General features: G+C 43.9%; 1 protein-coding gene across 5 annotated transcripts; it reads right to left on the bottom strand.

Annotated features, from left to right (window-relative positions):
- Window positions 1-427: 427 nt before the first annotated feature.
- Window positions 428-26178, bottom strand: pank1a (pantothenate kinase 1a). Of its 5 annotated transcripts, none has more exons than XM_036946061.1 (8): window positions 25396-26163; window positions 17151-17503; window positions 16497-16750; window positions 9020-9196; window positions 5508-5558; window positions 4338-4461; window positions 2156-2281; window positions 428-1958 (listed from the first exon to the last, which is right to left on the bottom strand). In XM_036946061.1, the coding sequence occupies exons 1-8, from the start codon at window positions 25652-25654 to the stop codon at window positions 1899-1901; spliced, it is 1404 nt and encodes a 467-aa protein (XP_036801956.1). In that variant the 5' UTR covers window positions 25655-26163; the 3' UTR covers window positions 428-1898. The 5 variants fall into 5 exon arrangements, with proteins under 5 accessions (XP_036801956.1, XP_036801959.1, XP_036801958.1 ...); XM_036946064.1 differs by lacking the exon at window positions 25396-26163 and adding an exon at window positions 23828-24068; XM_036946063.1 differs by lacking the exon at window positions 5508-5558 and having other exon boundaries at window positions 25396-26153.
- Between the last annotated feature and the right edge of the window lie 1561 nt (window positions 26179-27739).

The following is a 27739-nucleotide window of genomic DNA, read 5'->3' as shown; positions in this document are numbered from 1 at the left end:
TTGAGACATCTGTGGCATTGTGTTGTGCGACAAAACTGCACATTTTAGAGTGGCGGTTTATTGTCCCCAGCACAAGGTGCACCTGTGTAATGAGCATGGTGTTTGATCAGCTTCTTGATATGCCACATCTGTCAGGTGGATGGATTATCTTGGCAAAAGGAGAAATGCTCACTAACAGGGATGTAAACAAATTTGTTCACAAAATGTAATCCTTTTGTGCGTACGGAAAATTAATAGGATTGTTTATTTCAGCTCATGAAATAAATGAAATTAGCTCAACACTACTTATTATTATTTAACCTTTATTTAACTAGGCAAGTCAGTTAAGGACAAATTCTTACATACAATGACGGCCTACACTGGCCAAACCCGGAAAACGCTGGGCCAACTGTGATACAGCCTGGATGTTGCGTTTTATATATTTTCGTTCAGTTTATTTCCACTAAAAACAACACAAAGGCAACACATAGGGTTGAGTTGAGAAGAGGATGGCACAGAGTAGCCAGTAAGTGAACGGCTACCCGGTTTAACAACAGAGTGGCACCTGACAGGATGAAGCCACTAACCAACATGGAGCAAAGGAACGAAAAGGAACGACAGAACAGAACATTGTGTGATGTCATAATGCCAAAGGTTGAGACATTGGATGCAACAGTATTATTCTAACAAAGCAATTTAGAAGAAGTTGATGGATGAAATACATTGATATGTTTATTTTGAATACTTGACGCTCGGTTAATTTTTATTTAACTTGGCAAGTCAGTTAAGAACAAATTCTTATTTACAATGACGGCCTACCCCCGGCCCAAACCCGGACAACACTGTTAATGCTGCCGTTTGAAATACCTAGACCAACCGATAATACATGTCTTGTGGTGGTCCTTCAATCTTTTAGTTACAAGCACATTCACATTGAATAGTGTTAACTGATGACTAGAACAAGAAAACGAATAGCAGCTATGAGAATTACTTTGGGGGCCAAATGAGAGACTTCCTGTCCAAACTGCAGGTAATGGACCCTTTGCACTGGGTGAGGAACTCCCACAGACACAGGAAGACAAATCTCTTAAATCCCTATATAAACTAACTGCTGGCAGTAGTTATGTACCTTTCTTACAACAGATACAAACACCAACAAGTCCTTACTAGGCAAATCAAACACAAGGCAATTCTACAGACTGTCTGTAGAGTGGGTGTCGTCATGGGCCAGGTATAGGAGAGGATGAGGCACTTTCTTAGTGAGGAAAGGCAGACTCATAATTCATCTCTGTAGTGTAGCATCTTCGAAAAACAACCAACGCACCAAGATCAAGGCATATCTTTCAAAAGTGACTGACATACTAGCAGATCACAGAACTCCATCACTAAAAAGAGAGTTTGACCATGCTGTTAACCATGCTCTGATAATAAAGCTATGATGATGGGTGTGCCACAGGCGAACGGAGAGTGGACCCTTGGTGTGACACACTGAATTAAAAGGGCCAGTCCATGACGATGAAACAGCATCTTGGTCCCTTCATGTGATACGAATGAAACTAACTAAGCAAATTTTCCTCTATACCTCAGACATAACTGGACTGTCAACACAAGTCCAATCTCAGCAGGTTTTGGCTTTAGTGCACCCTAGAACTACTACACAAATAGGTATTTACACACAGTGCCAAAAACGAACACCGTTTCTGTGATCCTTAGCATTTACCTGCCACCCAGGGTTCATGACATGGGACATGACATTAGTTATATTAAAACCTCTATTCGGAGGGGATTTTAGGGGAGGGAGTGAAAGGATATTTACAGTTCAATTATTAAATGGCTGTTCCCAGTTTTTTCCCAGTTTCTTGTGGTGGCTTCCGTGAAAACCTTTCAGCAGCTTCTATACAGACGACATGGGCATGTCTTCATGGCTCCTCGGACGACTTTAACAGCTCCAGTAATGCCCCAACCGCTCCAAAATAGCCCTACAGAAAACATACGTGGTAAATACAGTATTATTACGAACACTCAAAATACAGTACGAGTACTATTACAATACTCATTAATGGAATCAAGGAAATTGATTATGGATTCTGGGCGCTATTGGTGGTAGAGTTGACAGCTTTGTTTACATCCAGTCTGACAGAATGTCTTAAGTCCAACTCAAATCAAAGCGTTGTACCTCGTGCTCTAGGAACAGGGCCTTCAGTTGTCCCTTGGACCAGAAGTCCATGGCGTAGGCCAGCAGCTTAGTAGACACGGTGTTGATCCGTAAGAAATTTCCAACAAACACAACTCTCTCGATTTTCTGAAAGCGAAAAGCTCATGGTAGTAAAATAGTTCACGTATATACAATTTAAAATTTTGTTTTCCACTAAGAAGCCCATTTATAAAACCAATAATCCTGCAAAAACACAGATTAACAGATCGGAATCATAATAACAGGAACGGTCAACATTTTAACGTGTTTTCTTAGAGATGATTCAAGTTATTTTGACAAACTGATATTACAAAAAACACACAGAGAAGTACATACACATGGCAACATGGCAAGGAAAATACTCATTATGACCACAAGGTGGAGCTAAAAGACGTCTGTTGTATGTCATCGGCCATGTACTCAATGTGAATCAATTTACAAAAACCGCCAGAGCTGAGAAGTCAGTTGGACCTTGAAATGCTACATCCATTATATCTACAGGCTGTGTCCCTGTCGAACTAAGCTGCCATGTACTGATTGTCCTGTCAGTACTATCAGTGACGCTAAAAACAAGTTCCTATCAACCATTGTTGTTTGGCAATGAAGTATTCTATTCTGTAGTTCATGCTTTGGGGAAAGGTCTATGGGGCCAGTTGGTGGCGTTTGCTGAAGATCTGTGCTCTTTGATAGCTCTGTACAATGCTGCTTGATCACCATGCCACAAGGCAACACTGAAGAAGCCGAGGGCATACAGAAAACCACCCAAATGTATGTATGTATGTATGTATGTATGTATGTATGGTCGTCTCACCTAGCTACTTTAAGATTAATACACTAACTTTTAAGTTGCTCTGGGTTAAGAGCGTCTGCTAATTGACTAAACATGGAAATTTGAATAAAGCCCCTTAGACAACTACTTCTCGTGAAAACATACACTACATGACCAAAAGTAGGTCGACACTTGCTCGTCCAACATCTCATTCCAGAATCATGGGCATTAATATGTTGTTGGTCCCCCTCCATTGCTGTTATAACAGCCTCCACTCTTCTGGGAAGGCTTTCCACTAGATGTTGGAACATTGCTGCGGGGACTTGCTTCCATTCAGCCACAAGAACATTAGTGAGGTTGGGCAGTGATGTTTGGCAATTAGGCCTGGCTCGCAGTCAGTGTTCCCAATTCATCCCAAAGGTTTCTTGACAAACCATTTCTGTATGGACCTCGCTTTGTGCACGCACGGGGGCATTGTCCTGCTGAAACAGGAAAGGGCATTCCACAAACTGTTGCCACAAAGTTGGAAACAGAGAATCATCTGGAATGTCATTGTATGATGTAGCGTTAAGATTTCCCTTCAATGGAACTAAGGGGCCCGATCCATGAAAAGCAGTCCCAGACCATTATTCCTTCTCCACCAAACTTTACAGTCGGCCTATGCCTTAGGACAGGTAGCATTTTCCTTGCATCTGCCAAAGCCAGATTTGTTTGTCTGACTGCCAGATGAAGCATGATTCATCACTCCAGAGAACCTGTTTCCACTCCTCCAGAGACCAATGGTGGCGAGCTTTATACCACAGCAGCCAAGGCTTGGTATTGCACATGGTGATCTTAGGCTTGTGTGCTGCTGCTCAGCCATGGAAACCCATTTTATGAAGCTCCCGACGAACAGTTATCGTACTGACGTTGCTTCCAGAGGCAGTTTGGAACTCGGTAGTGAGTGTTGCAACCGAGGACAGACGATTTTCACATGCTTCAGCACTCAGCGGTCCCGTTCTGTGAGCTTGTGTGGCCTACCACTTCAGGGCTGAGCCGTTGTTGCTCTTAGACATTTCCACTTCATCAATAACAGCACTTACAGTTGACCGGGGCAGCTCTAGCAGGGCAGAAATTTGACAAACTGACTTGTTGGAAAGGTGGCATCCTATGACAGTGCCAGGTTGAAAGTCACTGAGCTCTTCAGTAAGGCCATTCTACTGATAAAGTTTGTCTATGGAGATTGCATGGCGGTGTGGTCAATTTTATACACCTGTCAACAACGGGTGTGGCTGAAATAGCCATATCCACTAATTTGAAGGGGTGTCCACATACTTTTGTATATTTAGTGTAAATGAGTGAATAAATGTTAATATGTAATTATGCAAACTGTATGGAGAATGTGTGCGTGGTTACCTCGTTGACGGCACACATGCGTGCGATGGAGCCTATGTTATTGGTGATGGTAACCAGCATAGCCCGGGCCAGGTCCTCTTTGCTAATGGAGTCTCGTTTCTCTTTGCTCATCATGTGGCCAAAGCTGTATGTTAAAGATCACCCCAGAACAGAAACACAACAGAAGAATAAAAAAGGAGACTCTTATTAAAAAAGGTGCTTACATGAAAACCGACAAATATTTAATTTAAACAATACCAATTAGGGTTTCACAAGTGGAAGATTCCCAGAATCAAGAGGGAATAAGCAGCAAATCTAGAATCCTCTGACCAGCATTTCTGGAAAACCAGGGAATTTATTGGAAGTTCAAGGAATTTTGCAACCCTAATACCAAATCAGATTGTTGTGTTAAAAATGGAAGGGAATTGAACAAATCGACCATAAGGCCGAGGATAGTGATAAAGATCACTTCTGGGACAAGGACACTGTTGTGTTACTGCACCTACAGGTAACTGCCTAGATAAAGGAAACACCAACGTCAGGTGTCTGAATAGGGTGTTGGGCCTCCACAAGACAGAACTTCTTCCAAGACACCTTGGCATAGATTCTACAAGTGTCTGAAACTCTATTGGGAGGGATGCAACACCATTCTTCCACCAGAAATGCCATAGTTTGGCGTTTTATTGACGGTGGTGGATGGTTGTCTCAGACGCCGCTCCAGAAGGGTTGAGATGTGGCGACCGAGACGGCCGTGGCATATGGTTCACATCGTTTTTTTCATGCTCAACAAACCATTCAGTGACCACTCGTGCCCTGTGGATTGTCATCCTATGAGGGCGTGACCATGGTAGCCAAAAATAATGGGCAGCCCAGCATTTTTACACGTGACCCTAAGCATGATGGGATGCAAATTGTTTAACTCAGGAATCACACCTGTGTGGAAGCACCTGCTTTCCCCGATCCCTCATTTACTCAAGTGCGTCCATTATTTTGACAGTTACCTGTACACTGCGCCTTACATCTGTGTACCTGCTTTTACAGTTCATAAACTACCATAATAAACCCACTTAATACCGGGTAACCATTGGTAATTAATTACACGGAGATTTGTCACATACTGAATTATTACCAACGATTAAGAATTAATCCAGGATTAGTTGCAGAATTACTATTGCGACTGAGTAGCAACACCTTTCTTCCTCAGAGCTCTTCGGTGCTTCATTAGAAAATACCCCTGCATTTCTAAGAAACAAGAATTTAAATATCCAAATAAGTGTGTGTGTATATATATATATATATATATATATATATATATATATATATATATATATATATATATATATATATATATATATATATATATATATATATATATATATATATATATATATATATATATATATATATATATATATATATATTTTTTTTTTTTAAACAATCTCAGTATGGCATATTTTCAGAATGAGCTCTTAAATGATATTACAAAGTGTGTTTCACGTGCCATCCTCTTACGAATAAAAGCCTACGTAATTCCACATAAATATGAAGGCGTGGCCGGACGGTTTATCATGGTAGATATATGGCCTGATGGTTAATATCAAACTTAGGGGTCAATTACATTTCAATCCCATTTAAATTCAGAAAGTAAACCAAATTCCAATACCACATTGAAGAGAAGTGGAATTTCAGTGTATTACCTGAATTTACTGGAATTTAAAATGGAATTAAGCCCAACATATATTATCATAGTAGATATAAATGGTATACACACTCAGGGGCTAGTACCGGGTCAGACACCCTTTGCCTCCAGAACAGACAATTCTTCAAGGCATAGAAACATTCCACAAATGGTATCAATGGACCTAACGTAACTGAATGACTTCATGCCCGTCTGCCTGCTTTGTGTGTGTGTAATATATATATACACACACATACATACATACATACATACACACACACACACACACACACACACACACTCAGTGAGCAGTTTATCATCTACACCACCCCGTTCATGGAAATGGTTCACTCCTACAGACAGTGAGTCACGTGGCTTGCTATATAAAGCAGGCAGACGGGCATCGAGGCATTCAGTTACTGTTACACTGAATGTTAGAGTGGGGAAAACGAGTGACCTAAGCAACGTTGAGCGTGGTATGATCGTCACGTGACGGTTACAGTATCTCAGAAACGGACGGCATCCTGGGATTTTCACGCACGACAGTGTCTAGGGTTTCCTGAGAATGATGCGACAAACAAAAAACATCCAGTCAGCGGCGTCCTGTGAGCGAAAAACAGCTTGTTGATGAGAAGAATGGCAAGAATCATGCAAGCTAACAGGCGGGCCACAAACAAACAGGAAAATAACGGCGCAGTACAACAGTGGTGTGAAAAAAAAAAAAATGGCATTTCGGAACGCACAACTTGTCGGTCCTTGTCACAGATGGGCTATTACAGCAGACGACCGGGTTCCACTCCTATCAGCTTAAAACAAGAAGAAGAGGCTCCAGTGGGCATGTGATCACCAACACTGGACAACTGAGGAGAGGAAAAACAAGTCGCCTGGTCCACTGAATCCCGGTTTCTGTTGCGTCATGCTGATGACAGAGTCAGGATTTGGCGTAAGCAGCGTTGAGTCCATGGACCCAGCCTGACTGGTGTCAACGGTACAGGCTGGTAGTGTTGGTGTAATGGTGTGGGGAATGTTTTCCTGGCACAAGTTAGGTCCCTTGATATCAATTGAGCAACGTTTGACCGCCATAGAGTTTCTGAACATTGTTTCTGACCAGCTGTAGCCTTTCATGGCTACAGGACGGTACAACCCGGTACTAGATGGGTGTACCTAATAAACTGGCCACCAAGTGTATATTAAGTGGTAGATATAGCTCATCATTCACTGAGTGTACAAAACATTAAGAACACCTTCCTAGTATTGAGTTGCACCCTTCCCTTTTGCCCTCAGAACAGCATCAATTCATCAGGTCATGGACTCTACAAGGTGTTGAAAGCGTTCCACAGGGATGCTGGCCCATGTTGACTCCAACGCTTCCCACAGTTGGCTGGATGTCCTTTGGGTGGTGGACCATTCTTGATACACAGGAAACTGATGAACATGGAAAAGCCCAGCAGCGTTACAGCTCTTGACACGGACCAGTGCGACTGGCACCTACTACCATACCACTACCATACATACCACCTACTACCATACATACCACCTACTACCATACATACCACCTACTACCATACCACCTACTACCATACCACACATACCACCTACTACCATACCACACATACCACCTACTACCATACATACCACCGCTACCATACATACCACCGCTACCATACATACCACCTACTACCATACATACCACCTACTACCATACATACCACCTACTACCATACATACCACCTGCTACCATACATACCACTACCATACATACCACCATACCACTACCATACATACCACCGCTACCATACATACCACCACTACCATACATACCACCATACCACTACCACCATACATACCACCACTACCATACATACCACTACCATACATACCACCTACTACCATACATACCACTACCATACATACCACCTACTACCATACATACCACCTACTACCATACATACCACCTACTACCATACATACCACTACCATTCATACCACCTACTACCATACATACCACCTACTACCATACATACCACTACCATACATACCACCACTACCATACATACCACTACCATACATACCACCACTACCATACATACCACCACTACCATACCACTACCATACATACCACCACTACCATAACACTACCATACATACCACCACTACCATACATACCACCACTACCATAACACTACCATACATACCACCACTACCATACCACTACCATACATACCACCACTACCATACCACTACCATACATACCACCACTACCATACATACCACCACTACCATACATACCACCACTACCATACATACCACCACTACCATACCACTACCATACATACCACCACTACCATAACACTACCATACATACCACCACTACATTACCACTACCATACATACCACCACTACCATACATACCACCACTACCATACATACCACCTACTACCATACATACCACTACCATACATACCACCACTACCATAACACTACCATACATACCACCGCTACCATACATACCACCATACCACTACCATACATACCATACATACCACCACTACCATACCACTACCATACATACCACCACTACCATACATACCACCACTACCATACCACTACCATACATACCACCATACCACTACCATACATACCACCACTACCATACCACTACCATACATACCACCACCACCATACATACCACCACTACCATACATACCACCTATATGTTTTACCTTGCCCATTAACCTCTGAATGGCACACATACATGTCTCAAAGGTCTTAAAACGTAACAATCCTTCCTTAACCCGTCTCCTCCCCTTCATCTACACTGATTTAAAGTGGATTTAACAAGTACACATCAATAAGGGATCATAGCGTTCACCTGGATTCACCTAGTCAGTCTTATGGAAAGAGCAGGTGTTCTTAATGTTTTGCACACTCAGTGTATTATTATCATCATGGTAGATAGAATGGTATATATATTATCATGGTATATCCAGTATAATGTCCCAGTACTGAGTGGTCCTTTGCTCACCTGGAGGCCACAGCAGATCCTTGGAGGCTAAAACGCTCATAGTCTCCTCCGTAGATATCCTTCACCAGCTTGTCCACATTGCTGCTGTCCCCTCTGCTAGCCATATCCAGAGCCTCTTCAAACGTCTCACACCCCGTCAGCAGGCAGCACAGGCCCAGGAACGTACCCCCACCAAGACTGAGAGGAGGACACAGAGAGGAGGGATCAGGCCCAGGAACGTACCCCCACCAAGACTGAGAGGAGGAATCAGGCCCAGGAACGTACCCCCACCAAGACAGAGAGGAGGAATCAGGCCCAGGAACGTACCCCCACCAAGACAGAGAGGAGGAATCAGGCCCAGGAACGTACCCCCACCAAGACAGAGAGGAGGAATCAGGCCCAGGAACGTACCCCCACCAAAACAGAGAGGAGGAATTAGGCCCAGGAACGTACCCCCACCAAGACAGAGAGGAGGAATCAGGCCCAGGAACGTACCCCCACCAAGACAGAGAGGAGGAATCAGAGGAAGGGATCAGGCCCAGGAACGTACCCCCACCAAGACAGAGAGGAGGACACAGAGAATGGATCAGGCCCAGGAAAGTACCCCCACCAAGACAGAGAGGAGGACACAGAGAATGGATCAGGCCCAGGAACGTACCCCCACCAAGACAGAGAGGAGGAATCAGGCCCAGGAACGTACCCCCACCAAGACAGAGAGGAGGACACAGAGGAAGGGATCAGGCCCAGGAACGTACCCCCACCAAGACAGAGAGGAGGACACAGAGGAATGGATCAGGCCCAGGAAAGTACCCCCACCAAGACAGAGAGGAGGACACAGAGAATGGATCAGGCCCAGGAAAGTACCCCCACCAAGACAGAGAGGAGGACACAGAGAGGAGGACACAGAGAGGAGGGATCAGGCCCAGGAACGTACCCCCACCAAGACAGAGAGGAGGACACAGAGAGGAGGACACAGAGAGGAGGGATCAGGCCCAGGAACGTACCCCCACCAAGACAGGAGGAGGAGGACACAGAGAGGAGGGATCAGGCCCAGGAACGTACCCCCACCAAGACAGAGAGGAGGACACAGAGGAGGACACAGAGAGGAGGACACAGAGAATGGGATTGTTGAAACAGAGTTAAGGCGGAGAGATGCAGCTTCAAGGAAACTGAATGGACCATAGAATAAGAAATCAGAATACTTGTGTCTATGGAAAAGAGTCTCCAGCAAAAGCCTAAGGACCAGGAAGTATCTTATTTTTCCACTCAGGGTTGAAACCTAACCTGAGACATGCACATTATACTTGAATGCATTGACATCAATGGGAAATGTGTGACATTTTGTAGTTACACCCATGCGTGCTTAAAAGTTAGGGTTTCATCCCTTATGCTGGGGAAGGGTTATTGAAAGGGGTCCTAAATTAAAATTTACAGCAGAGGCCTAAAAAGGAGTCTCTTCTCAGCCTGAGACAGGGAGAGTTAGTGGGGGTAGGTAGAACAGGTCCCATAAAAACTGTAAGCTGAACCCAAGACCTCAGGAACGGTCACAAGGCCATGGGGAACGGTCACAAGGCCATGGGGAACGGTCACAAGGCCATGGGGAACGGTCACAATGACCTGGGTCGGCTCTCCTTGGTTACCCAAACACTTTTACCAATACAGCCAAGTTATCCTTCTTTGAAAGAGCTACAGTGCATTCAGAAAAGATTTTCCACATTTTGTTGTGTTACAGCCAGGATTTAAAATGGATTAAATTGAGAATGTGTCATCACTGGCCTACACACAATACCCCATAATGTCCAAGTGGAAGTCTTTACAAATGGAAAGCTGAAATGTCTTGAGTCAATAAGTATTCAACCCCTAAAGTTAAAGAGAGCCTTCATAAGTTCAGGAGTACAAATGTGTTTAACAAGTCACATAATAAGTTGCATGGACACTGTGTGCATGAATAGTGTTTAACATGATTTTTGAATGACTACCTCATCTCTGTACCCCACAATTATCTGTACGGTCCCTCAGTCGAGCAGTGAATTTCAAACAGATTCAACCACAAAGACCAGGGAGGTTTTCCAATGTCTAGCAAAGAAGGGCACCTATTGGTAAATGGGTAAAACATAAAATAAAGAATATAGACATTGAATATTAATTTGAGTATGGTGAAGTTATTCATTACACTTTGGATGATGTATCAAGACTAGAGATGCAACGGTACACAGTATGTTGTCGAACCGGTCGGTACGCCCCCTACGGTTCAATACGCATACGTGAACCACGGAATTACGATATGCCTGTCATTTTCCTATAATTTCCTAAACTTGCTTATTGCGCTGCAGACGACACGCACGTTGTACATTCAGATTCACAGAACCAGACGCGCAGCTTGTGAACAGGCTTGGCAGGCAACTGCTTGGAGCCCCAGACCGTTTCTCCCGAGTGCTGACAAACTTTACTCCACAGCAATGTCTCAAAATGTGGCAACCACAGTGACCGTAACCCCTTCCCCCTTAAACAACCAATGGACGATTTGCAATGACATCTCACGAGGAAACCTCCCTAAAGGGGCCCCATGAATAAACTAAAGACAAGTATTTTCTCAGCTCCAATGCGACAATGGCGAGCGCTAGAGAGACAGAGAGAAGCGCATTTGAAGAGTCACCGGCGTCTTTCAAAATCCACTGTGTGGGAACATTTTGGGTTCAGCGTTCAATACGACGACGAGGGTACGAAGACCGTAAGCAAACAAAGTACAGTCTGCAAGCGTTGCTTTGCCACTGTCGGCTACTCGAGTGGAAACACGTTTAGCATGTCATTTACGTGGCCATCACCCGGCCGTATCCCTTGCAGGTGGAGCAAGGCGAGATCACTCGTTAGCGAAAACACAACACTCTCTCCCTGCTGCCGTCCAACAATTTACGACAAATTCAGAAAAACAAAGAAATAATCAAGAGCAGTGGGAGTAAACATAGCAGATTTGCAGCCCTGTTCGGTGGTTACTGACTCGGGATTTCGTCACCTGATGAAAAATATATATTTGAACCGGGTTACAATGTCCCCTCCCTCACACATTTCAGCAGCAAAGTAATTCCCAAACTCTATGAAACATCATAGAGAGACATTGAAAAGGAATTGACACAGACACCCTTTCTAGCTCTCTCCACTGATAGTTGGACCTCCAGAACAACTCAAAGCTACCTCTGAAGGTTCACTATGTTCTGGAAGCTACCTCTCTGTGACGGTTCACCATGTTCTGGAAGCTACCTCTCTGACGGTTCACCATGTTCTGGAAGCTACCTCACTGTGACGGTTCACCATGTTCTGGAAGCTACCTCTCTGTGACAGTTCACCATGTTCTGGAAGCTACCTCTCTGTGACAGTTCACCATGTTCTGGAAGCTACCTCACTGTGACGGTTCACCATGTTCTGGAAGCTACCTCACTGTGACGGTTCACCATGTTCTGGAAGCTACCTCACTGTGACGGTTTACTGTTCTGGAAGCTACCCCACTGTGACGGTTCACTATGTTCTGGAAGCTACCTCACTGTGACGGTTCACTATGTTCTGGAAGCTACCTCTGTGACGGTTCACCATGTTCTGGAAGCTACCTCTCTGTGACGGTTCACCATGTTCTGGAAGCTACCTCACTGTGACAGTTTACTGTTCTGGAAGCTACCTCTCTGTGACGGTTCACCATGTTCTGGAAGCTACCTCACTGTGACGGTTCACCATGTTCTGGAAGCTACCTCTGACGGTTCACTATGTTCTGGACGCTACCTCACTGTGACGGTTCACTGTTCTGGAAGCTACCTCACTGTGACGGTTTACTGTTCTGGAAGCTACCTCACTGTGACGGTTCACTATGTTCTGGAAGCTACCTCTCTGTGACGGTTTACTGTTCTGGAAGCTACCTCACTGTGACGGTTCACTATGTTCTGGAAGCTACCCCTCTGTGACGGTTTACTGTTCTGGAAGCTACCTCACTGTGACGGTTCACTATGTTCTGGACGCTACCTCACTGTGACGATTCACTATGTTCTGGACGCTACCTCACTGTGACGGTTCACCATGTTCTGGAAGCTACCTCACTGTGACGGTTTACTGTTCTGGAAGCTACCCCACTGTGACGGTTCACTATGTTCTGGAAGCTACCTCACTGTGACGGTTCACTATGTTCTGGAAGCTACCTCTGTGACGGTTCACCATGTTCTGGAAGCTACCTCTCTGTGACGGTTCACCATGTTCTGGAAGCTACCTCACTGTGACGGTTTACTGTTCTGGAAGCTACCTCTCTGTGACGGTTCACCATGTTCTGGAAGCTACCTCACTGTGACGGTTCACCATGTTCTGGAAGCTACCTCTGACGGTTCACTATGTTCTGGACGCTACCTCACTGTGACGGTTCACTGTTCTGGAAGCTACCTCACTGTGACGGTTTACTGTTCTGGAAGCTACCTCACTGTGACGGTTCACTATGTTCTGGAAGCTACCTCTCTGTGACGGTTTACTGTTCTGGAAGCTACCTCACTGTGACGGTTCACTATGTTCTGGAAGCTACCTCTCTGTGACGGTTTACTGTTCTGGAAGCTACCTCACTGTGACGGTTCACTATGTTCTGGACGCTACCTCACTGTGACGATTCACTATGTTCTGGACGCTACCTCACTGTGACGGTTCACTTTGTTCTGGAAGCTACCTCACTGTGACGGTTCACTATGTTCTGGAAGCTACCTCACTGTGACGGTTCACTATGTTCTGGAAGCTACCTCACTGTGACGGTTCACTATGTTCTGGAAGCTACCTCACTGTGACGGTTCACTATGTTCTGGAAGCTACCTCACTGTGACGGTTCACTATGTTCTGGAAGCTACCTCACTGTGGCGGTTCACTATGTTCTGGAAGCTACCTCACTGTGACGGTTCACTATGTTCTGGAAGCTACCTCTGTGACGGTTCACCATGTTCTGGACGCTACCTCACTGTGACGGTTCACTATGTTCTGGAAGCTACCTCACTGTGACGGTTCACCATGTTCTGGAAGCTACCTCACTGTGACGGTTCACTATGTTCTGGAAGCTACCCCTCTGTGACGGTTTACTGTTCTGGAAGCTACCTCACTGTGACGGTTCACTATGTTCTGGAAGCTACCTCTCTGAAGGTTCACTATGTTCTGGAAGCTACCCCTCTCTGAAGGTTCACTATGTTCTGGAAGCTACCTCACTGTGACGGTTCACTATGTTCTGGAAGCTACCCCTCTGTGACGGTTTACTGTTCTGGAAGCTACCTCACTGTGACGCTTCACTATGTTCTGGACGCTACCTCTCTGTGACGGTTTACTGTTCTGGAAGCTACCTCACTGTGACGGTTCACTATGTTCTGGAAGCTACCTCTCTGTGATGGTTCACTGTGTACTGGGTCGGGAGATGAAGAGCGATGTGTTGCAAACTCGTCCCCTGTATGAGAGTCATACAAGCGCAAACTTTTCTTAAATATAAAGATACCGAAACCGTACTGTGGCCCACAAACCATGATACATACCTAATTGTGTGCCCACTGTACCGTTGCATCCCTAATAAATACACCCAGTCACTATAAAGATACAGGTATCCTTTCTAACTCAGTTGCCGGAGAGGAAGGAAACCGCTCAGGGATTTCACCATGAGGCCAATGCTGCCTTAAAAAAAAGTTAGTTAGAGTTTAATGGCTGTGATAGGAGAAAACTGAGGATGGATCAACAGTGTAGTTACTCCACAATATTAACCTAAATGAAAGAGTGAAAAGGAAACCTGTATAGAAAACAAATATTTTAAAAAAAAAGTGCATCCTATTTGCAAACAAGGCACTAAAATAATACTGCAAGAAAATGTGTAAAAACAACTAACTTTTTGTCCTGAATACAAAGTGTTATGTTTGGGGCAAATCCCCCCAAAAAACATTACCGAGTACCACATCTCCATAGTGGTGGTTGCATCATGTTATGGGTATGCTTATAAATCGTTAAAGACTAGGGGAGTTTTTCAAGATAAAAAAAATGAACGGAATGGAGCTAAGCACAGGCTAAATCCTAGAGGAAAACCTGGTTCCGTCTGCTTTCCACCAGACACTGGAAGATGAATTCACCTTTCAGCAGGAAAATAACCTAAAACACAAGGCCAAATCTACAAGATGACAGTGAATGGTCCTGAGCGTCCGAGTTACGGTTTTGACTTCAATTACTTCGATCTATGGCAAGACCTGGAAATGGTTGTCTAGCAATGATCAACAACCAATTTGAAAGAGCTTGAGGAATTTTGAAAAGACAAAATGGGCAAATGTTGCACAACCCAGGTGTGCAAAGCTCTTTAGAAACTTACCCAGAAAGACGCACAGCTGAAATCACTGTCAAAAGGTGCTTCTACAAAGTATTGACTCAGGGGTGTGTAAAATAATACATATTTAAATGAGATATTTCATTGTTAAAACATGTTTTCACTTACTCATTATGGGGTATTGTGTGTAGATGGGTGAGATTTACAAAAATATATTTAATCCATTTTGAATACAAAATGTCTGTAACAAAACGTGGAATAAGTCCATTGAAAGCTAAAGAAAATCCTTTGGAAAGACTTAAAGATTGCTGTTCGCCACCACTCCCCATCGCTCCCCATCTAATTTAATAGAAATTGTGCAAATCTGCAAAGACGAATGGGACAAAACCCCAAATCCAGATGTGCGCAAAGCTGATGCAGACACAACCAAGACGACTCAAAGTATTGACTCAGGGGTGTTGAATAATCTGTATTTCATTTTTTTTTTTTTTTTTTTTAATCGAAAAACTTGTTTTCACTGTTATTATGGGGTATTTGTGTGTAGATGGGTAAGGCTGTAACACAACAAAATGTGGAATAAGTCAAGGGGTATGAATATTGTCTGTAGGCACTGTAAACACCGGCATGAGCTCCGTTTCACCCCAGTGCCGTGTTCTATTTAGAGACGTTCCAAGGTTGAACCGGTGTAAATATAGACTGTCCTTGTGCAACGAGCAGACAGACAAGACAGTGCCTACTGTCTAGCGAACACGGTGCACATACAGCACTTCCTATTCTGTCGTAGACGTTGTTCAACCTGCCTTGCTAATAACAGTAAAGCGGAATGCAACTACAAAAAAATACAGCTTAAAGGGAACGACAAACAGCAGTTGTAAATGATTGCTTTTCCTCTGTAATCTCTGTTGACATGACAACGTAGGACGAGCCTCTCTTCTTATGAAGAAGACCACAGTTCCTTTCTGTGCAATGACACCCGCCAATGCTATAAAACTATTAATTTGGGTCATTCACCTGGGAAAACCCAGTTCACTGCTGATGAAAAAAAAAACAGATTTTGAATTGGCACTGGTGAACAGCACTGTCCTTATAATAGCCTAAACATTTCAGATTTTAAACACTACCATAAAATATTGACCTTCAAGGCTTTTAAAAATGTCAAATATAATCCCTTTTCTGTTTTTTTGCTCTGTTCTTTACCTGGTACCGGTGACCCGTTTGTAGTCGTCTTTGGAGTACACAGCCAGGATGCTAACCCCAGATCCAATGTTGACCAGCAGCATAGGGAACGGGTCGGCCAGACTGCACGGTGTCTTCACGCTGTTCTGGGTGTCTGACGGGTTCTCCAAGTAGTAACACTGAGGGTGGCCGTTGAAGCTCACGGAGTCCACATAGAGCAGGCCGTGAATCAGACAGTCAAGCTCATCCAACTTCAACAGCTCTAAATCAGCCATCTGTAGAGAGAGAGGGGGGGGGGGGGGTATGGTAGGGAGAGTGACAGAAAGACAGAAAGTGGCGTGAGGCAAATCATGCAGAGTAAAATCTCAGCATGTGTATAAAAGCAAACAGCAGTCAGGGTTAATGACTGGTTATATAAGAAAGCAGGTGTGGGGCCACAGAGAAGCACAGTGAACCACAATGAAGTTTATGACAGCACACCATGTTTTCGCAACACTGGTACAGTCAAAGCACAGGGCTCAAAAAGTCCAGAGCCCACTGTTTTAAAAAATTGAAAAAACGAACGTATTGACGCTCTCCTTGACCACTTACCAGTCTCCGGGTCACGGAGGAGAGAGAGAACAGAGAATTCGAGCACGGTCTTTTGCCCAAAAGGAGATTCTCCCGATCACTCACCGTTCTGAAGTCGTTCTCGAACTTGTAGGCCCCTCCGCCAGTGGCGCAGAGCGTGGTGTGGAGGCTGGAGAAGTTCTTGTCGCTGCCCATCTGGATGAAGCGATGCATGGCCTGCGTGGGGAAGCGGATGAAGTGCAGGTTGCCCGTCCGGCCGCACATGGTCAGGTTCTTCAGTTCCAGGTGAACGTCTCGGACGCCCGTCTTCCCGTACGCCGTGTTGGAGGTCAAGTAGCGGCGGATGCTCTTCAGGTTTTCCACCTCTTCCTGTTCCTCCTCCGCCGTGATGTCCTTGGGCTCGAAGTAGACCAGCTTCACCAGAGTACCGCCGATGTCCATCCCGAACCAGGGGAAGGCTGTCAACGCAAAGCGTGAGATACATAATCAAATCAAAGGTGTTATTACCACGTTGGTTTCAGCAAACTGAAGTGCTGTCAAGAGTCAAAGCACCAACCCAGTCATCAGCCAATAACCCGTCGGTCTGCATTTAAATGTCAGCTAAAAATACAGCGCAATAATAGGACAACTGTTGTCATAGGAACACACTTGGGATTTCCCTTTCCAATGTCACTCTCACAAGGAAGCTGTGACCCGGCCTATTGCACAGGTCAGACGGCCACGTGACTGATGTGAACTAGTTCTGCGTAAGACAGAAAGAAGATTTCCTTGTTCCTGGTAAGTCCAGTCATGGTGGTGGAATGGGTCCACTATCTGTCTTCTAGGTTAGCCTTAGATCTATCATCAATATTATTAGCTTTACTGTGACAAAGGCCCTAGGGTATAGATAGGCCCAGGTTTGCGCCAATTGTCCATGTACTTAGTTGGAAAGCAAGACAGCGACAGTATTTTTTTTAAAGTTTGCCTCTACATTGTGTCCCGTCATCTTATTTGAGATATTTGAGTGGCTGGTGGTGCCATTTTAAGTAGTTTTTATTTGTACATCTGTTCGCTTACACATGCAGACCAGGCAGATAGGTGGAGTAAATATATATATGTTTTTTTAAAAACAGTAGCCTACCACTGTAGGTTCCACAGCTACAGAGCTCAAGTTTCCATGGAAACCTGATTTCAAGATGAATATTTTCTATTTTGCCTGAAGTGGTGGTGTTTTTCTTTTTTTGGGGGGGGGGGGCATTACAGGGTCACTTATATTTCAGGGACTAACATTCATTGAGATACATCATAGACTGAGGCCTCTTTGCTGATCAGATGTCATATCTAGGTTTAGGAGAGTCACTGCCTGACAAGAAGCAAAGTCCACGTTGAGATTATGACTCCCAGAGTTTATTAGTGTGCAAGACTTCTATAAAGTGATTATATAACAATCTGCCAGAACTGGTTATACCATACCTGATAGGATTCCATGAAAACAGACTGGGAAGTGAACCCTCAACTGATAGTGACACCAAGGTCTACTGCTACAACCTTTCCTTAGCTTGAAGGACCTAACCCTAACAACTGACTGAATGAGACCAGGGCCTACCGTTCCAAGCTTTCCTGAGGTTGAAGGACCTAACCCTAACAACTGACTGAATGAGACCAGGGCCTACCGTTCCAAGCTTTCCTGAGGTTGAAGGACCTAACCCTAACAACTGACTGAATGAGACCAGGGCCTACCGTTCCAAGCTTTCCTGAGGTTGAAGGACCTAACCCTAACAACTGACTGAATGAGACCAGGGCCTACCGTTCCAACCTTTCCTTAGCCTGAAGGACCTAACCCTAACAACTGACTGAATGAGACCAGGGCCTACCGTTCCAACCTTTCCTTAGCTTGAAGGACCTAACCCTAACAACTGACTGAATGAGACCAGGGCCTACCGTTCCAAGCTTTCCTGAGGTTGAAGGACCTAACCCTAACAACTGACTGAATGAGACCAGGGCCTACCGTTCCAACCTTTCCTTAGCTTGAAGGACCTAACCCTAACAACTGACTGAATGAGACCAGGGCCTACCGTTCCAAGCTTTCCTGAGGTTGAAGGACCTAACCCTAACAACTGACTGAATGAGACCAGGGCCTACCGTTCCAAGCTTTCCTGAGGTTGAAGGATTACTAGATGAGAGGCAAACCAGCCTTCTGAGTAGAGGAATCAATCTTTAGGAGGGAGCAGGGCTAGGGGCAGTTGGGGTAGTAGAATCATTCTTTATTAGGGCTAGGTACATGTGGGGTAGTTGAATCATTCTTTATGAGGGAGCAGGGCTAGGGGCAGGTGGGGTAGTTGAATCATTCTTTATGAGGGAGCAGGGCTAGGGGCAGTAGAATCATTCTTTATGAGGGAGCAGGGCTAGGTGCATGTGGGGTAGTTGAATCATTCTTTATGAGGGAGCAGGGCTAGGGGCAGGTGGGGTAGTAGAATCATTATTTATGAGGGAGCAGGGCTAGGGGCAGGTGGGGCAGTAGAATCATTCTTTATGAGGGAGCAGGGCTAGGGGCAGGTGGGGTAGTATAATCATTATTTATGAGGGAGCAGGGCTAGGGGCAGGTGGGGCAGTAGAATCATTCTTTATGAGGGAGCAGGGCTAGGGGCAGGTGGGGTAGTAGAATCATTCTTTATGAGGGAGCAGGGCTAGGGGCAGGTGGGGTAGTAGAATCATTATTTATGAGGGAGCAGGGCTAGGGGCAGGTGGGGTAGTAGAATCATTCTTCATGAGGGAGCAGGGCTAGGGGCAGGTGGGGTAGTAGAATAATTATTTATGAGGGAGCAGGGTTAGGGGCAGATGGGGTAGTAGAATCATTATTTTTCAGGGAGCACATGAAAGTCACCCCACCAGTGAGACTCCTGCCCTGTTCAGCTGTAGGAGTTGTGAGTGGCTGAGTGAGAAGAGTTGGAATTTGGTTTACTTTCTTAATTGACTGGAATTGAAATGGTATGGAGTTCAACCCTTGTGTAGTCTACCACACTCCAACCTTTCTCTTGATTTCCATTATAAACCAAGGAAACCAGAACCCAACCTTCATTGGATCGTATTGTTGTGTTGATTGTATTGTGTAATGTTGTGTTGATTGTATTGTGTATTGTTGTGTTGATTGTATTGTGTAATGTTGTGTTGATTGTATTGTGTAATGTTGTGTTGATTGTATTGTGTAATGTTGTGTTGATTGTATTGTTTAATGTTGATTGTATTGTGTATTGTTGTGTTGATTGTATTGTTTAATGTTGATTGTATTGTGTAATGTTGTGTTGATTGTATTGTGTAATGTTGTGTTGATTGTATTGTGTAATGTTGTGTTGATTGTATTGTGTAATGTTGTGTTGATTGTATTGTGTAATGTTGTTTTGATTGTATTGTGTAATGTTGTTTTGATTGCTAATGCCTTCTTGGACAGGTCTCAAAACAGTGCCTCTCAATGGGCTTTTCCTGGTGAATAAAGGTTATATTTAAAAATTATAAGTAAAATTGACCTACACATAGCAGTGAAACGTGTGTCAGTGTCCACAAAACATGTTAATCATCTGTGAACTGCAACTCGTGGTAGAAAATGTACCTGACCGATGGTACCTGGTCTCTAATCTGGGATCTCTCTTTATGAGAGCTGTTCTGTGCAAACAAAGATAACCACACTTTCAAAATTGGCTGTTCCCCCCCCCCACTTCCTTCACTGACTGTGTCAGATACACGCTCCTGGGTGAAGTTTCCCCTAGGTACAGATCTAGGATCAGCTTCCCCAAACCCAATCCTAACCTTACCCATTAGTGTGGAAAATGCTAAACTGATCAGTGTCAACTTCACACTACTCCCTGGATGCTCTATAGAAAGGCTTTATATTGGTTAGTCTACGCTGTGGTTATGGCCAAACTTTTTTTTGTCGATACGAGTAGAATTTTGAATTTTCTGCAGTGGCTGCCAAATAACCTGCTGTGGTGTTATGATGAATTGATACTAAAAAGTTACAGAATATTTTAGTAGCTTATTGTTCAATTCATTGCCAGCTGAGATGTAGGAACATTGAAAGAGTGTTTTCTTTCACCAATTGATGCAATACTTCATGCAATATCCCTGGGTACATAACCTATAGCTAAAATAATCAAAAGGTAAATGTTAGACTTGAGGTTATCCAAATCACAGCTCAGCAAGAATGTTGAGGGCATTGCCAAGCTGAATGTGCAATATTTATCTTGTGCAATAGGCTACACCACTTCAGATCAAATCGGGGCTGATTTGAAATCTCTATAAATTACACTGATATTGATCACACCAGTCAGGTACATTTTGTGTTACGGATATGCTCATCTATAGCCTCAGTTTGTAACATCAGCATGTGAAAAATCTCAGGGTCAGACCCATCAAATGGCACCAAAGATCACCATTGAGATTTGAAACACCGGATTAATTATTAACAAAGCATATAGGCTTTGTTGTGAACATTAGGCTCTTTCCAAAAAACCTATCGGAATACTGATACCATAATACACTGGAAAAGACCCAAGACATTAACTGCTGGTGTGGATGGGAGCTTCCACTTGAAATCCACTTTTGAGGTACCACTAAAATAGTGGTTCCCAAACTGTGGTGCACGCCCATTAATGAACTCAGTCTGGTTTTCAATTTACACTTGAAAGTTGTAATGGTAGAATCCTCTTGTCAGTCATTGCATACCTTAGAGAGCTATGTATAACTTACCAAAAATCAACTAGCCAATGTCAGCTAATGTTTTTTAGACCATAGATTTTGTTGTAATGTTTGAGTCACTCAAATATCACATAATACACATTGGCAAAATTTATAGAATTGTAACAACATTAGCTTTAAAACTGCTAAATGTTCTCTGCACCTTATGACAAAATGTGTAGAATTGCAGAAAATAAGCTTGAAAACCTGCAAAAAAAATTATCCGCCAACAAGACAGGTGGTAATAGTTTGTGTCATGAACAGTGCTTGTGCCCATAGAAATAGACATGGGACACGGGATGTTTTCTAATGCTAGAAGGCTTGGGAAGTTTGGGAACCCCTCCTCTAAAACAGAGGGGGGGATGTGCAACCAACCTGGACTCAGGGGTAAACATAACATAATAAATGTAAATTCAAGATACTCCAATTAGTATGATATGATACAATTCATTATATATGCTACGAATTTGCAAAATGCATGATATGTTACAAATTCTAATTTGATGTTAGCTAGGAGGCTAACATTAGCTAGGCTAGGGGTTAAGGTTAGAGTTAGGCTAAAGTGTTAAGGTTTGGGGAAGGGTTAGCTAACATGCTAAGTATTTGCAAAGTAGCTCAAAAGTAGTTGCAAAGTTATTAATCAGTTAAAATCCTAAATTTCCCCATGATGAGACGCAAACATGCAACCTTTGGGTCGCTAGACGTTCGCGTTATACTCCTGACCAACCCAATTGTGTGCAACTGCAGCCCGCAATTCAGGGCGTTCCTGCATGTGGACATCAAGCATCTGAAGGAATACTCTCGTGCATCCCATTGGTTCCTTCAAGAACACCCCTCCACCCCTTCGAGCATCCCATTGGTTCCTGCATGAATGCCCCGCCCCCGGGAGCACCCCATTCCCCCCCCCCCCGCAGCCCCCCCCCCCCCCCCCCCCCCCCCCTTGGCAAGGGTGACAGTATGCTAGCTGGCTTCATAGTTAGCGACACAGTATGATAGCTGGCTTCATAGTTAGCGACACAGTGTGATAGCTAGCTTGATCATTAGCAACACTGTGTGACAGCTAGCTTGATCATTAGCAACACTGTGTGACAGCTAGCCTGATCATTAGCAACACTGTGTGATCGCTATCTTGATCATTAGCAACACTGTGTGCTAGCTAGCGACACAATGCTTTCCCTCACTTGATAGTTAGCGACACGGTGTACTAGCTAGCTTGATAGTTAGCGACACTATGTCACCCCCGCCTGCTGTCTACCAGTGTCCTCCTTTGGACTAGCTGGCTAAGCTAACACACTGTAATTTGCTCCCGCCTGCCAAATGCCTGCCATCACTGTTAAGAGAATTGCGGGAAAACATTACCCGACAGTCAGGTGTGAAGGACACGGTCTACCAGTGTAGGGCTAGCTAACGTTGTCACCCCCGCACATTCTTCTGTGGAGTTTATTGACAGCTGGCATTCAACATGATTGTGCATTAATGACCCCTACTTTACTGGAGCACCCCCACCTCCCACCTGTCCTAACTTAAAAATGGATCAATTAAAGTATAATGAGGGGTTGCTGCAAATGCAGGAATGCCTCGAATTGGGCGCCGCAATTGCACCCTTCTCGACCAACCACCCTACTTTCCTTTTTTCCTTAATTAACCTTTTGTCGTTTGTAAAGGTAACATATTATACTCATTTGAGTATCCCGGATTTAAATGTACTATGTTACGTCTAGTCTATGAGACCAGGCTGGCGCGACAACTCGGGCACAGCAGACAATTCTCTCTCTCAGGACTAACACAATTAGAGATGGAGCAGAGGAATGCCGACTAGCATGCTAAGCCAGTGGACCGCTGAACTTGCCCTAGGTCTTTTCTAGAAAGAAACTCAGCTCAACAACACCGAAGAGACTGTTTCACAATGTCACAGAGATTGTTGTTCAATAATGGCAGTTCAGAAGTGCCCTATTTGTGACAACAAGTGTAATCTACGCTGAAAAATGAACACTTTACCCGATTCCCGTCAAATGTTCTAGTTTCGTGAGTCTGACATTCCACTGTCATGTAAACAATTGCAAACAACTTACCTGGCTTCTTCACATTTCTCAGCTTCATAGTGATGCACTCAGGTGCATTCAAAAACACTTGTTAATACCCGAAAGAAATACAAGCATGGAAAGTTACGATCAGTGTTTACAATTATTTAAGATTCCCCAGTTAATACAGCGAAGAAAACGCAACTTTTTTGCACTGTGACTTCGACTAAAAGTTCGAACTTCTTTAACAGCATCCTAGAAACCAGGGAAAGGGAATTTTGTACATTTGGGGGCGGTGTCCTGGCTCTTTAACCCAGCCTTGCGGAGACAGAGGGCGGCCGCTAATTGGCCGAAGTACGCCAAGCCTTCTTATCAGGAGCGATTTCAGCACAACTTCTGACTGAGAAGACACCAATCACGGTGCACCCATTGCAAAAACAAAAGGAGTCACATAGTTTCTAAAACAACGTAGCTGGAACTAACAATAGCTAATATCCAGGACATTATCCTTAAGATTATGAGAAAAAAGTTTAATATAATGGTTTTCTGACAGACAAAAGCAGTCATGATAGTTCGCAGCCCCTTGAATCAGAATCGCCTTTATTCGCCAAGCACATTTACAATGGGTTACACAGAAGTGCCTACCGGGAATTTGACTTGGTTAATTTGCGCTGCTATAACAGTCCCTCTCCTCGCCCCTACCTGGGCTCGAACCAGCCACCCACGAAACATCGTTACCCATCGCTCCACAAAAGCCGCGGCCCATGCAGAACAAGGGGAACAACTACTTCAAGGTCTCAGAGCGAGTGACCGCTAACTAGCTAGTCATTTCACATCGGTTACACTGCCAGCAATGTAGGCTATAGCTGATGATGGAAACCGTTTGATTCCATCAACCACCTAGCGATAGACAAAATATAGGCCTACAGTATATACTGTACAACACACCGTGGCTGCCTTGCAAACCCATATGATTATGCAAGATGTCACTATCTTCCATGCATAGCTATGGCCAGCTGATTTATGCAACTTCTCTACATTCAACTACCTGCAGCTACCTGCAGCGTGCATGTATCCGGGTGGGTATAATTTGTGGAACGTCCCATCAGGAATCTCTTCCAAAAACTGTATAAGTATCAACGTTGCTTGTTTTTCATTCCACACGTTTAATCCGAAAAAAATGTCTGTCTTCACTCTGGTGTCCTATGGACAAACATTAAGAATAAGCTACGAGGTGAGTTGGTGTCTATTCGTCAACTATGTGAATTGATCAGGCTACTTTTACATACATTGTTGGAACGTTCCACCAATTATACCCACCCCTATGTAACCTAGTGGTTTTCAAACATCTCCCCGGGATACCCAGGAGTTTCACAATGTTATAGCCCTGAACTAGCTCACCTATTTAAGTGCTTGCTGAGTAGTTGACAAGTTGCATCAGGTGTGAATGTGATAGCAGTGGAAGAGTTGAAATAGATGGAATATTCCATCACCGAGGAAAATGTTTGAAAACCCCCTGATGTAGACTAATGTAACATATTGTGTCATTTGATGAGTAAACCCATAAATTACTAAATGCAAAATCTACACCTGCAAAACCCACTGACGGCGGAACTTACGTGGTCTGTTCCTCTTCAGTGATTCAACTCTTCTTCGTAACCTGCATCTTTTCGCAGGGGAGGACCCATTGGCTTCGACGTCATCGGTATGCAGATAATGGAAGTGTTCAACGTTGCTAGTACCGCCACTACAGTTTCCACTTGAATTGAATGCATAGCACCCACCGTTGCTAGCCTGAGAATGAAACCCTCTTTGCAGTCCATTGGTATAACACGATCCCGACCCTTTTTTGTCGATAATTGATTTGCCTTTATCCATTGTTGCAGCTAACTAGCTACATATGATTTAAGATGGTACCAAGCTAAAGGAAACGAGCTGCTATCACTATAGCTGACATTAGCTCATGCAATAAAATGCAACCCTGCGCGCACGCTCAATACAAAAAAATGTGTTTCATATGAAATTGCTCTTAAATGGTAGAAAATATTTATCCGCTCTTGGTACCGATAACTTTTATTCTGTTGATTTAAAAAGTGTGAAGACCTATCCGCTAAAACACGGTTTGGTCGAGGTCACTGTCGGTCATTATCGCACTTTACAGTCCGCCGCCGGAGTCGAACTGCCAGGTTGTTAGCTAGCTAGTTACGTCACACACAATGGCTCCTTCGAACCCGTTTTCCCTCTCCAGGGGACACAGGCAATGCGCTCCTCTTCTATACAGAAAATACAACCAAGCATTTAGGTTTACATGCCTAAAAAGTAGAATAGTCGCCTAGGCAATGGATCATCTAATTATGGTTAGATTATTAAATGTGATTCCCTCTGGAGGCAACGTTCAGCCGTGGCTCTGCCATATTTATAGGTATGCATTAAGCAATGGTCATGCGTGCTGTTAGTAGCCTAGACAGTAATGTTGACATGATTTATAACACACAAACACAGCCAAGCGGGGGGGCATGACCGGCTGTGATGAACATTTTCCTACACGTGTCAAAACTGACTCAGATGGAGAAGCTGTTAACTTCTCGCTATGTCATGTCGTTTTTTCCCAAACGTTGCTTTTCACATGTGATTATGAAGCTTTGTTTACACCGGTGCATCTCTGTGGGTCAGAGGTAAATGGTGAGTTATTGATACGTTGTAACCTATATAGTGACGAAACTATCAGAGTGTATCTTTGGGTGTTGCCATCATTACCTTCTGTTTTGATCTGGCACAAACTATCCTAGGACAAACTGATGGGATTGCTCCTCACATTAATTTTTTAAGTGGTTCTTATCTAGGCACACACTAACATTTGGTCTGGTGAGGTTGATATGATTTTCAGAATATCTATCTATAAAACGTTATATTATTTTGCCGTAGGTCTACTATGAACAGACGGTACAGTCAAATATTCCGAGTGGAAATGGTTGCGTAATAGCCTTGCAGACCAACCTGTTGTTCATATACTTGCGTCATGATTAGAACTAGGCTACCGAGGACAGGCTACTCAGGTTCATGAGTGAAACTGTTCCAAGTCCTAAAGCTCTCTATACCCTAGTTTCAGTAGTTTGTGAGACTGATTAATTACTGTGTAGTTAAAATATGTATTTTAAAGTAGTGTTCATTTACTATTTCAATCAGTTGTTTGTTTATTTAGCAGACTATAAATGTTTTGTAGGCCTACTGCCTACAAATGAAGCTTTTAGCGACAATTGTGTAGACTACTAAAACGAAATAACCAAACCAAACAAGGGCCAGGTTTTAATCCAATCACAGATTATGGGCATTGAGGTTTTTAAAGGCAATTTCCGATTGAGCCGACATATAGCCTTGGCTACACTACAACGTTTACTCTGAAACGTGGGAACATTGACTTTAAAACCCATAACAATTATTTGATGAAAAATGACTTTACTGCTATTAGCCCATACAAACACATTGAATAACAGATTCACTGTATGGAACAACAGATAGTCCCCCCCCCCCAAAAAAAATCAAAAGGAAGTTTGTTCTGGTGTCTGTCCAATATCTGAGAGATATAAGAAAGATCAGGATTTATTTTTTTTATATAATTTTTATTACATGTATTTAACCCCTTATACAGTCTCCATTATATACTTCCGTTTATTTTTACAACTGGTGGGGGGCGGGACTTTCAGAGAGTCTTGTGAGGCCCGTGGACATTCTAGAGTCTCACCTTTCCACAGAGGGGACAAATTAGTGTGTAGCCCAAACTGTTGGGACACTACAGACAGAGGTTGGCAGATCGGCGACTTCAGAAGAGTCTCCTGACACTTGTGGAGGTCGTAGATCAAAACGGAGAACATCGCCGTGTTCTTGACAGTCTCCTCTTTCCATAGCAAGGTCATATTAATGTTAAACGATAGACCTTTTTCGTGAGAAAACCGATTTTCGGGA

The sequence above is a fragment of the Oncorhynchus mykiss genome, chromosome 16 (assembly GCF_013265735.2).
Source record: "Oncorhynchus mykiss isolate Arlee chromosome 16, USDA_OmykA_1.1, whole genome shotgun sequence".
Taxonomy (NCBI): domain Eukaryota; kingdom Metazoa; phylum Chordata; class Actinopteri; order Salmoniformes; family Salmonidae; genus Oncorhynchus; species Oncorhynchus mykiss.
The sequence above is the reverse complement of the archived record's forward strand: the minus strand, read 5'-3'. Positions and strand labels throughout refer to the sequence as shown.